Source organism: Peromyscus maniculatus, chromosome 16 (genome assembly GCF_049852395.1).
Source record: "Peromyscus maniculatus bairdii isolate BWxNUB_F1_BW_parent chromosome 16, HU_Pman_BW_mat_3.1, whole genome shotgun sequence".
NCBI classification, from domain to species: domain Eukaryota; kingdom Metazoa; phylum Chordata; class Mammalia; order Rodentia; family Cricetidae; genus Peromyscus; species Peromyscus maniculatus.
The window spans coordinates 14933918-14947020 of record NC_134867.1 but is presented as its reverse complement, the minus strand read 5'-3'; the positions used below and the strand labels follow the sequence as shown (position 1 = coordinate 14947020).

At 41.8% G+C, this 13103-nt stretch overlaps 1 protein-coding gene across 3 annotated transcripts in view; it reads left to right on the top strand.

Moving 5' to 3' along the window:
• Positions 1-13103, top strand: part of Cdk19 (cyclin dependent kinase 19) — a 131650-nt gene that overhangs the window by 97381 nt on the left and 21166 nt on the right. For 2 of the 3 annotated variants that reach the window (XM_042262042.2, XM_076552414.1), the window contains exon 5: positions 1492-1549. The exons of the other annotated variant lie outside the window; for it this stretch is intronic. In XM_042262042.2, coding sequence (XP_042117976.1) covers positions 1492-1549 — 58 coding nt within the window. The remainder of the gene's footprint in view (positions 1-1491; positions 1550-13103) is intronic. 3 annotated transcript variants of the gene reach the window in all.

Sequence of the window (13103 nt, the reverse complement as noted above, 5' to 3'; positions counted from 1 at the left end):
TCCTGCCTGGTTACCGCCGTCCTGAGTCCCTTCCTCTCGTAGTTTTCCAGTCCCACAAAAGGCACAGTCATTCTTGTGTCACATGAAGCCCAGCTCCTGGTGTGATCTCTGTCCCGGTTTTTGTTCATTTTTTTCCTTTTGCTTTCAGTCACAAAGTCCTGTGAACTTGTTTCTCTAAAATGTTACTCAAACCCACCCCTCCCCCATGCTTCTTATCTTCACATCAGTTCTGGTCTCTGCTTCTGTGGCCGGCCTGTGAGGGTCAGATTACTTCACTGGCATTTGAGACTACTCAGCAGGAACCTTCTCCCTCCTGTCAGTCAGAGCTCTTCCTGTCTCCCAGGCAGGCTTCCTAGCCCTGCTCCTCGTCCCTGCTTTCTCTCCTCCTGGTAATTGTTCCAGGATCTGGCTAACAGACTGTCCCCGCCCTCACCCCGTAGGCATTGCCCTTAATAACATTGCTAGTCACTTCCTTTGCAATATTTGTGTATGTGCTTCTTGTTTTCATTGATGAGCTTTCTTAAAACAAAAATCAACATGGAAAGGATCTTAGAGAGAGCAAGAGAGATTGTCTCAAAAGAAAACTCGCTCTGTCTATCCATCTATCTATTCATCGAATAAATGAGTACAATACATTCTAAGTACGCACGTTTTCTCTCCTGAGTTTTCAGAGGATTTTGGCTCACTTTCCCCCTGTACGTTGCCACAATTTGTTTCCACACATTTGCAGGTGAGGACCATGTGAGTCACTTGAATGTCTGTGGTTTATTCTTTCGATGTAGAGCTTTGTATTGCCTTTGGGTTTTTTGTTTGTTTGCTTGCTTGTTTTGAGACAGGATCTCACTATGTAGCTCTGGCTGTCCTGGAACTAGCTCTGTAGACCAGGCTGGCCTGGAACTCACAGAGATTCCCCCTACCTCTGCCTCCTGAGTGCTGGGATTAAAGGTGTGCACCACTGCTGCCTGGGTGGGCTTTGGTTTTTATTGTCCTACATTTTGAAATTGTATTTGGAGTTTCTTCCTTGTGCTTTGATTATAGCTGATGTGAACTCTAATGGAGCCTGTCTGTATGTGAGTGATGCTTTCGTAATAGTAGTCCAGAAATACTCAGTAAGGAATACTCATTTGATTTACTTAAGTGAGAGTCGTTATATTGTGTTTTGAAATTTGTACATTAAAAATAAGTGTATTTAATTTGTGCAGGTTTTTAAATTATGGGACAAATAGAAATTATAGCTTTAATTACTTGGTAATAATTATTTATATGGCACAATTTTGAAAATAGGTATGTTTTCTGGCAAAGGTGTTTATATGAATATAGTGCTAACTTCAAGAATATCAAATGCTTTTACTGGAAAAGGTGCTTAATCTTTTAATTAGTTTAGACGGAATGAAAATACATCAATTATATTTTTCATAAGAGAAAATTTCCATTTTGGAGCATGTCAAAAGAATAAATGTAGTAATTTGAGTGCTCTATTTTTATTTCTAGAAACCAGCAAATATCCTAGTAATGGGAGAAGGTCCTGAAAGGGGGAGAGTCAAAATAGGTAGGTAATTATTCCTCAGATAATTGATGAAGAAACCAAGGTGATTACAAAGATGTTTCCCCTTTAATACCCTTATTAAGTTGTTGATTTTAAAATTACTTTCTTGGAGTGTTTATAGAAAATATGTTGGAAAATGTAGGTAGTCTATAAACCCACAGTTTTCCACAGCTCTTTCTTCAAAATAAGACCCTGTCGTTGTCAGTTGGGGCGTCAGTTAAGAAGCCCCTAAACATTTGCTCCGTACAGTAGGTCAAGCATGTCACCACCGCTCTCCAGCACAACACCCCAGCTTACTGTGCCCTCTCCTTAGCCGCCAGTGTTCTGGTCCCCCATGCATTGCCCTACCCCTAACTCAATGCATAGTCTCCCAGGTGCTCCCCACTGCTGTCCTCAGGAGCATGTCTCTGGCCAGGCCCTGTCATCCCTGGTGAAGGGAATGCTCTTAGTACCTCACACTGGTTGTGACCATTAACCCAGACAGGAAGGGATTTTTTGTTTGTCTGTTTGCTTGTTTTTGTTTTGTTTTGTTTTGTTTCCTGAGACAAGGTTTCTCTGTGTAGTTTTGGTGCCTGTCCTGGATCTCGCTCTGTAGACCAGGCTGCTGGCCTTGAACTCACAGAGATCCGCCTGCCTCTTCCTCCTGAGTGCTGGCAGGAGGGATTTTAATGAAACTGTGTGCTTTTGGAAAGTTGATGCTGGAGGTGATACACCCCGACTGCTTCAGCCAGCCTGCCCGACTGCCTGCTTCCTGCTTGGGCATCTTCTTCCCAGTCCAGTTCCGGAAGGAGCTGCTCTAAACTAGTAAACCCCCTCTGACCCTCTGCCCGGTTGGCGTGGAATTGACCTTTACTGTGCTGTCGTTAAGTACTACCTGATAGGTGCTTCCCCTTCCCGCTCCTTTCCCATTGTCTGTTTTCATTTTAACACTCACATGTTTTCTCACAGGCATTTATTGAAGAAGGACGTTTTGCTTGGCAAAAGTGAACAAGAGATAAAAGCTAGTCTCCTCCCCATGAGAAGCCGCATGAACATTTTGTTCTGCAGTGTGGTTCTTTATTATGTTGCCTCAGCCACACAGCTGCCTGCTATGGTAGATACGTAAAGGGAAGCTGGATTTAAAGAGCGGTGCCTTGCTCGTTCTAGAAGCCATGGCTAAGGTTCCTGTCCTGAGACTTTTCCCTGCAGGCTCCCGATCCCTCTCTGAGTCTGCGCACCTGAGTTCCCTTGGTAGCTGTAACAAGGACTGGTTCTCTTAAGCTTCCTGTAGTACAGCATTATCACAGCTCTTCTCCAGCTCCTCCTGGTCCCTTCAGCACTGCCCCCCGCCCCTAAACTGAGTTTTACCTCTGCCAGTGCAGGACATGGCTCTTGTCCCTAGATGAAGACATTTTGTTCAGGTTGCCCCTAACAGCTAGTTCCATTATGAGAGCAGTTACAACCAACTTGTAGTCACAGAACAAACAAAAGCCATGTATCAAGGTGTCCCCCAAGTACACGAGCAGAAACATCAGGTAGACAGCTGATAGCAAAGCTGGGTGGTGGTGTGTGATGCTGGCATGGACAGATGGACAGCTCTGCTATAGATTTAATACATTATCTGAGCACATTCTTAGCCTTTAGGTTGATGGAAGGAAGCTAGAGGTCTGTTAATACATTCTAGAAGTGTTATCTGATGGTTGAAAAGATACGGCAGATGCAGAAACAAGGAATAACAATATCCTGAGATCACTTGGCTCTGGACGTGCAAAGTTCCAGTTTTCCACAACCGTAAAGTCCTAATCAGTAGCCTGGTTGAACCTTTCACATAGGCGTGGCATTTTTCTGAGAGCTTCCATTCACAGTTCTCCTTCTTGGCATGGACTACATTTTGTACATGTCGAGGCTGGAGGGGGTTTTATGTCTCATGATGCCAGGAAGGCTCGTTTCTAGCATCTAATAAAGGTGAAACTGAGTAGGCAGGAAAGCATTTTCCAGGAGAGGGATTGTTGGAATCACTAAGGAAGGAGCCCCCAGGTCGTATACCATTGTTAGCTGTCAGGAGTAGGCCAGGTTTTTTTTTCTTTCTTTTTTTTTTCTTTTTTTTTTTTTTTTTTTTCGAGACAGCAGTTCACTCTGTAGCCCAGGCTGGCCTTGAACTAAGAGTTCTGCCTGCCTCTGTCTCCCGAGTGCTGGGATTAGAGGCGTGTGCCGCCACCGCCCGGCCTTTTTTTCTTTTTTGCCCTTTGTATCTGACGTGTATATTTAGACAGATTAGATATAAAGTTGATAATTATGACAGTAATAGGCATTTTTAACCAAATCCCTGACTCAAAAAAGATCTTTAAACTGTGTTTTCCCTTGCCTATAATCATTTATATTCTACGAAATACTTTGTTTGATGTTTGAGAGATATGTGAAACAATTTATTACTATTTTAACTTTAGTTGTTTTGGGGCCTTTTGACCAGTTTGATTTTTGTAGCTATAACCTTATGTGGTGTGACCAGTTTTTGTTTTAGAATTAGTCTTTAATGGCCATGTCATCTGAGGTATTATTTATGGTATATTTTATTTGTCCTATTATTTTGATATTATATTGGAAAGCCTGGGAGAGTAAATGGGTAACCGTTACATTACAGAAGAAATCAGATAATAATAATTTTAAATTTCCTTCCCAACAACATTATCCTTTCTATATGTATCAAGTGTTACTACTGTCCGGGGTAGAAGCTGGAGGCCAAACCTGTGAGAGATCAGCATTTGTGTGCATGATAAAATCTTATTTCTTATTTTACAATCAGAAAGGAAACTGGAACTCCAGTAAGTTATTTCATAATTTTACCCACTGATTTACTATTCATTGTCAGAATAGGAGAATAGGAGTATTATTTGGTAATTTTTAAGAATATTTTTATTTATTTATTTACAGTGTCATACATTTATAAAATGTGTTTTAATCATCTCCACCCCAGCGCCTACTTCAGCCCACCTCCTCCCATCCTCATGTCCTTTTTCAAACCATGAACTCTGAGAGTTCATTTAGTGCTGCCTATGTGCATAAAGGTGTAAGGCTGTCTGCCTGATTCTGGACAACCTGCCAATGCCATGCCTTCAAGGATAAAATTGCACCACCATCAACTTCCCGTTGCTTCTGAACTAGAGGTGGGGCCTTGTGAGCAGGTCTTAATATAGGAAGCCACTGCTGTGGGCTCCCGAGCCCAGTGGTCAGGTCATGTCCAGGAGGCAGCATGGGCAGCACTCCTCTGCATCCTCCGGCTCTCACTTTTTTCCCACCCCCTTTTCTGCAATGTTCTCTGAGTGTCATAGTACAATCTTGGCTTGTACTATGGAACGCCCTGAAAAGTCATTTAATCAGGAAACACAGGTTTTAAGGTATGATCTCTTATATAAGTTTCTTGTTTTTGAAAGAATAATTTTATGTATTTAAATATGAGCCCTTTTAAAGATATATTTTTGTTTGTTTGTTTTGGCTTTGTTTTTTTTCTAGACAGGGTTTCTCTGTAGTTTTGGTGCCTGTCCTGGATCTCACTCTGTAGACCAGGCTGGCCTCAAACTCACAGAGAGCCACCTGGTTCTACCTCTCAAGTGCTGGGATTAAAGGCGTGTGCCACCGCCGCCTGGCTCAAAGATACATGTTTTAGAAATTAGTTTTAGTGGATTTGTTCTAAACCTTCTCGTTTGGTACTTACATCTCCAGAGAGGTCTCCTCCGATGCTATCATCAGTGCAGACCAACACTATGGGTGTTGTTGTCTCAGAGCCTGGAGCCTTTTTAGAATTGTGTATATGGTGAGTCAAGTCAAAGCCATTGGCTGTCAGTACAGTTAGTTGTTGTATATGTCATGGGACTGCCTAGAGCCTTTAATTTGTCTACCACAACAGTTTTATTAAAATAACAACATAGTAATCCAGATGGTTGAACCCAGTTAATACTTTTTTCTTATTATGAGATTCTGTTGGTATTGGAGCAGCTTAAATTTAAAATTTGAGATATCCCTAAAATGTTCCTTTTGGAAAAATTTAAACTAGGTCTTTGTCAGTGTGAAGATTAGATTTTTTTTTTCCATCACAGGCAATTTATTTTGTTCTATTCATTCACAGTTAATACAGAAAATACTTGGAAACATTTCCATATAATGTTTGACACAGAAATCATCAAATAGAAGTATACAATGTTGACCGGAGACAGTACATTTATAATTTATAACCCCAAATGTATTTATAAATTAGAAATGGAAAGATCTACAAATGAAATTATGAAGGTTCACCAAAGTCATTTAATCTGTCAGTTTCTCATTCATTTTTATGTCTTAATAATATTCTATTGTATGAATAAGCCACATTTTATTTCTCTCCAGTATTTGATAGCTATTTGAGTTGTTTTAACTTTTTTACTATTAGCAACACACTGCTGTAAACCTTCATGTACATGTTTCATAGGTGCACATTTTCAGTAGTTTGAGGATATATTCCTAAGGGTAGAATTGTTGAGTAACAGAGTAACAATGTTTTGCATTTTGACCAACTACCAAACTGTTTTGCCAAAGTGGCACACCATTTTACAGTCTCACCAAATCCTTGTTTTTAAGGCTCTGATTTTTGTACAAAAGCATTCAATCATTCTGTCAGACTAAACCAGGAAAAGTTAGCTATAGTTCAGAGCTGTTCTATTCCATTTACTATGCGAAGCCATTCTTGGTGTTTGCAACTCTCAGCCCTTTTGAGTATTCTTGCAGTGTTCACCTTTTCCTCCACCACTTTTTTTTTCTTCTTTTTTTCTGGTTTATTTCTATCTATTACAAATGTATAAAAAATCCTCCATCCACGCTGCTGATAGCAGCAGAACCTTGAGAAATATACCTTTGGTTTGCCTCAGAAAAGGAACACATATTGCACTGTAAAGTTTATAAAATTGGTGCAAAACATTGTGATAATGTTACAATACCAGTTTTAAGAGTTCAGTGACTAATGGGGAGCCGATAGGATACATGCAGAACTGTGAAAGCGATCTCACTTAGCCAGCTGTACGCGTAGACTGTAAATCTACATTCAGATAATTTCTGAACTAAGACTATCATCTCAGTTTATCTGTTGAGGTCAACCAGGAAACCCTAGAATATACCTTGATTTTTGCAAAAAAACAAAATAGGGGGAGGGGTTTCTTCAGCATTTCAGTCCACGAGTAACAGTATCCTAACAGGCAAAGTATTCTCTCACTGTCAACATAGAATGAACTGCTGCTGGAGGTCAACTTGGGCTTTAATTTGCATTAGCACTTACATGCATAGTAGTCCAAGTTGTTGACCTCATGACTTTAAAAAGTAACTCTAAAAAAGTAAAATGGCCCTTCTTGGAAGACTAAAGAAAGACATCCAGCCACAGTTGTAAAAAGTCTCATCAAAACAATATACCCTTTTATGAATTACACCTCAATTAAAAAAAAAAAAAGTAGCCCCAAATAAGAAGCAGCTCTGAAAAAGAAAATATAACTTAAGATATTTGAAAAAAACAAGGTGAATACAGGTTCAAAAATAATTACGATACATTTTCCTAAGGCTACCTAGAATTAGGCTTTAAAGAATTTTACCATTTCAAGTTTACCACTAGTTACTAGATAGAAGATTAGATTTTTTAAAAGTTATACTGAATAATGAGAAGATTTTTCTGTGAAAATATTTGAGTCATTTACAACATCAAGACTTGCTTTAAGTCAAGCAAACACTCAAATACACGATTAATAAAAGGACATAATACTGTTGTTCTCTTTTGTAGTTTTACTAAACCAAGGTTAGTGATTTATCAATTAGGAAAATATACCAAAGAAGGTACAGAATCTCTTAGACGGTTCTTACATTATCTGAACATAGAAGAGTGAGCGTTAGGAGTGTTGTGGTGGTTTGAGTTCACCTGCTTGGGGTACTCGGTGGTGTGGTGGAAGATGAGTTTGTGGTTGTGTCCTCAGAAGCTGGTCCAAGTTTGAGGTGAGAAATGGAAGAGTTGCCCTCTCAAGTTCTCTGTGGAACCAGACAGGGCCCTTCCTGTCCAGGCGAAGGGAGTCTGCAGCATTACAGTCAGTGTTAGTCACCTGGTTTTAGCTCTTGTCATTTCGTTTTTCTCCAGGTGTTCACTGTGGGAGGCCGCTGCAAACAATTTGGGATTTTTAGAGATTTTAAGTCTCATAGTAATGCATAATGTCTCATTATTGGAGATTGCTCATACAGTCCTTTGTCCATGTTGATAGGATGCCATGGGTTTCTACTCAGTTACTGTCAAAGTCTGGGGCAGATTGACAAACATCACAACAGTGTGTAGGCTTGGTGGAACCAGGTGGAAACACAGACCTTTCAGTAAGAGCCCTCTTCACTGTAAGAGAGGGCAGGAGAGGCCAAGAGGCATGCTGTGTGGATCTCAGGCCATGGCTCTCCCTCCCTGATTTTAAAAGCTGAGCAGCAGAGAGATGCCCTTACAGATGGAAAATTGAATTAATGAAAGGTAAATAACTGGATTATAGGTCGATACAATGATCTGAAGTTCTCTAGCAAATTCTAGAGAGGCCTTAGCATCTCTAGCTTGTGCCCAGGTACTGGATAGACAGTGTGGGGTCACTGTCCTAGGCTGTGAGGAGAGGCCATGACAAGCTGGGAGTTTGATGCAGATCTTTGTCTAGCTTGAGAACTTGTGGAGAGCAGAAGGAAGGGTGGTGAGGACTCAGAGCAGGCAAGGTGGGATTCTTTATTCATTTCCTGCTCTTCAGCACCTTTCTTTTTCTTTTCTGTCCTTTTTTGTTTGCTTTTGAGACAGGGTTTCTCTGTGTAGCCCTGGCTGTCCTGGAACTCATCTTTAGACCAGGCTGGCCTTGAGATCCACCTGGATTAAAGGTGTGTGCCACCACCTCCTGGTTTTTGACACCTTTTTTCTTGTTTCTTGTTTCTATGGTTTCCAAAACTCTTTTTGGTTTTCTTTTGTAAATTTTCAGTTTTACCATTTCTTAGGTGCTTTTAAACTCAAATTGAAGTAGCCTTCCTGTTCAATGTATTTTGCTTTATTGTGTACAACTTTGCTTGGAGAAACAAAACAAAAAACACGATTTGAGGACATTGAATGTATCCCATTGCCTGTGCAGGGCGAGGGTGGATAAAACCAAGTTATAGTTTGATAGGTTTCCCAGTTTTTCCAAATAATTGCAAAGTTGAATTGCTATAATTATTAAACATAAAGCCAAGTGGAGTTCCAGGTGGCTGTGGTCTCCAAACACTTCCTGGAAACTGTATAATCTTGTATGCTAGCTAGAGGGATTTGTGTTTAGCATCAAATTTATGTGCCACTTGAGGGACAAGCTCCCTTGGGTCTCACCCCACGGTAGGCTTTTCCCATTGTGTCTGGGGTTTATTCTGAACGTGTACAAGAATGTGAGGGACTCAAGACACTGGGTGCCCATCCCTTATGTGTCTTCATAGTAGGGCTAATAAAGTTCCTTCCAGGAATGGGGTGTGTTGTCTCATTCTCTGTGAGGCTGGCGCTCATCTTGATCTGGAGAGGAGATGGCACCTGCCATGTGTGGTATCTTAATGATTACGAACTTTCTAAGCTGAAGGGGTGAGGTTGCGGTAGGCTGGAGTGGACACGGAAACGGCACCTTCGGGTGCTGGAGACCCTAGCACACAGGTGCTCTGAAAATCAGCAATACAAGCAGGTGCTCTGGTGGGTGCCTGGGGTAGGACACCAAGGCTCTGATAATAGTCTGCACAGAATACAGGACTGTCAAAGATGCCGGCCACACCAGAGGAGAGGCCCAGTCCCCAGAAAGAATCACCAGCATCTACCCGAGGAGGCAGTGTGGTTGGGTGACCTGCTGATAACTGATGCCAACGCAGGTGACTCCCGATGAAATGGATACTCCATGAGGCCTCATGGTTTAGAGTCAGAACTGTCGACACAGAGTCGAGTGCTCACCTCCAAGTGAATAAGGGAGTTTATTCTGAGCTGAAGTGAGCAGCTGTAACCTGAATAACTTTCTAACATGGAGGCAGCTGCATGAACTTTTATAGACCCAGAACAAATCATAAATTAAGGCATTTTCCAAATACCAGGTAGGTAGGGCCTAGCAAAGTGGATCAACTCTGCTGTGGGTTTTAGGTGTTAACCCAGTCACGTTCTTCACTTGTACCTTGGTGGAACCCGGGTGGTCTATGAGTGCATCCCAAAGGAAGGACGTTAGGTCAGGCAGACAACAGATGCCTATCAAGAGGACTTAGGATAGCTCAGATAATCTGCCTCTGGACCTGCAACATTCTAACTCTACAGTCACCGAGTTTACGTCAGTGAGTTAGACTTGGAGGGTCTGTAAACTGGTGGTCACTTTTTCTGCGCCACTTCACTTCCTGCCTCCATCTTGTTTTCTTTAGCATTTGTGTCCCCGTGTCCCAGGCTGGTGCAGCTCATTGTTTCTCTACTCCTAGGATGATGGCCTTCATGTCCACTCTGTGGTTTCATTTACTGTAATTTGTTAGAATCGCACCTTGAAATCCATTTCGCTGTCAGACTGTCTCTGAAAAGGCCTAGCAGATCCGTGGCCTGTGTCTGTCTGTCACTGCTCTCCCCACAGTGCTCCTGTGACCTGTGTCCTAGCAGATCCGTGGCCTGTGTCTGTCACTGTTCTCCCACGGTGCGCCTGTGACCTGTGTCTGTCACTGTTCTCCCACGGTGTGCCTGTGACCTGTGTCCTAGCAGATCCGTGGCCTGTGTCAGTCACTGTTCTCCCACGGTGTGCCTGTGACCTGTGTCCTAGCAGATCCGTGGCCTGTGTCAGTCACTGTTCTCCCACGGTGCGCCTATGACCTGTGTCTGTCTGTCACTGTTCTCCCCACGGTGTGCCTGTGACCTGTGTCCTAGCAGATCCGTGGCCTGTGTCTGTCACTGTTCTCCCCACGGTGTGCCTGTGACCTGTGTCCTAGCAGATCCATGGCCTGTGTCTGTCAGTCACTGTTCTCCCCACGGTGCGCCATGTCTCCCGAGCGGTCTGGCCGAGGCTGCTGACATCTGTGGCTGGTCTTCTGTCTCTGGCTTCGCTGTTAGTTCTGCACTGTGCTCCTGCTGTCCCCCGTCATGCGCTGTCAGGACACCTTGAACACTGCTGGGGGACACAGCCTCCCTCTGTAATGATGTCTTCCAGGATTTAGATGTTGTGAAAACGATTCTGCAGTTTGGATGTCTGTCCTCTCTAGCAGAAGTCCTTATCGTTATGTGGCCCTCTTGGCACCCTGAGCTCCATTGTCCCCAAGCAAACTCATGGCATCTTCTAAGACTCTATTGTTTTGTGTCATTCTCTCTGTTTACCCTAACCACCCAAATCTAGTCAACATAAAGTTCTGTTCTCTGCTCAGACAAGCTACCTTAGTGTTAAGAATTTCAAGATTATAATTCTAGGAAAGATTGGGGATACATTATAAATTAATAGATAACAATAAGAGTAATTATAATGGATTAAGTCCTTATAAACTTGGTTTTAATGCTGTGTTTGTGTGTGATGGTAATCCACCACCATGCTGCTCCACAGCCTCAGAATTACTGTTTAAAGACAGTGCAGTCAGGCCGAGGGCACTCAGGGCACGGTGCTGGCGCAGCGTGTGTGGGACCCTGGGTTCAATCTCTGTGGTGCAAAAATAAAAATAAAAAATCTGCAAATGGTCTTTTATTCTTTTATTTTTTTCCCTGTTTGCACAATTTGATAGACTTTAGTCCAGCATCCTCATGGGCCCATGACACCATCACCACTTTTTATTTTAGAACATCGCTGTCTTCAATTTCATACACACGTACAATGTATGGTGATTACATTCCACCTGACTTTTTTAAATGAACATAATATTTACAGTTGTAACCATTTTTAAGTTCACAATTCAGTGGTATGAATTACATTGAAGATATTAATTACACTCATGATATTCATTAATTATACTCATGATATTAATTACATTTGTGATATTCATTGATTACATTCGCAGTATTCATTCAATAACTATACTTATGATATTCATTAATTACATTAATTGTATTGATTTATTACATTCATGATATTATGTCCTAATACTACTGTCCATTTGTGGGGCTTTTCCATCACACAAAACAGAAACGATGTACTTAGGAAATCATTGCTCTATATTCCTTTCTTCTCCATCTTGAGATAATGTCTAATCTTTCTGTCTCTATGAAGTTGCATATTCTATATATTTCATGTAATACAATTCTATAGTGTTTGTCCTTTTTTAATGTAAAAACATTTTATGTACAACTGCAGGATAAATAATACACAGGTAGCTTGAACATAAAAACAGTTTATAATTCAAAAGTCCAGGGTTATTTGAAACTGGAAAATATTTTTTCTGTAGAAAATAGTAAAAATGATAACATTTCCTAATAAGCCCTTTTAAGCTAAATAATAGCTGAGTTATACATTATAAATATTGATTGGATTCTGGGATATAGAAGAAACCTATCCTCATCTGTTCAGAGAGCTATGTTTTACTTAAGTTGTGTAAGTGAGATTCCTATTCATCTTCCCCGTCATTGATTTACGGCAGATCAAATGCCTGTGTTTAAGGCTTTAGTATAGTTCTCTTTGGGCTCCAGAGAACAGCACAGTTGGATGGAAAAAAGGTACATTGTGCCCTTTCCTCCCTAGCAACCTCAAGGACCCCAGCGTGACTTAGGCCTTCAATCCTAGCACTTCAGAAGTTGAGATGAGAGGATTGTCTTGGGCTACATAGTCAGTTCCAGGCCAGCCTGAGCTCAGAGTAAGAACCTGTCTCAGGAAACCAAAAATAGTTAGCAGTCCTTATCTAACATCCTTCCTTTCTCCCTTCTCAGAAAACTTAAACTTCAGAATCCATTTTCAAATTAGTCTATTTCTGCTGTGTTTAAAAGCACCCATCTGGATGGTTCCTTGAAGGAGCTAGAGACCCCCCCCCCCACTGTGGGACTTAGCATGTGTTAGAAACGACGCTGTTACCTGACTGTAACCTGACTCTGTTACCTGTATTGTCTGTGTGCTGCTGTCATGCGCACTTGTTGGACGTTAGACTCTGCTGTTAGATACTGCCTAGTTAGCACCCACACACTCACACACCCACACAGGGTTCTCTGTGTAACCCTGGCTGTCCTAGAATTCGCTCTGTAGACCAGGCTGACTGAGAACTCAGAGATCCGCCTGCCCAGAGTGCTGGGATTAAAGGTGTGCGCCTCCACTGCTCAGCTTACACATCCATTTAATTGAACAGTTCCACACACATTTTCTTTAGAAAAGAGTCAAAGCAATGTTTAGGTTAGTTACTTTATCTAAATTATTTGAAAAGGCTCTTGTTAACTTTGTTCGGTAGAGTGGAATTGTACTTATTTTCTTCTGGCCGTGGCTTCATTTAACAGCGAATTAAACAGAATTAAGAGGTGGAGGCAGACATGACGGCACATACCTTGAGTCCCAGCACTTGGGAGGCAGAGTGAGTTCCAGGCCAGCCAGAGTTACATGGTGAGGCCGTCTCCAAAAATAAATAAATCACT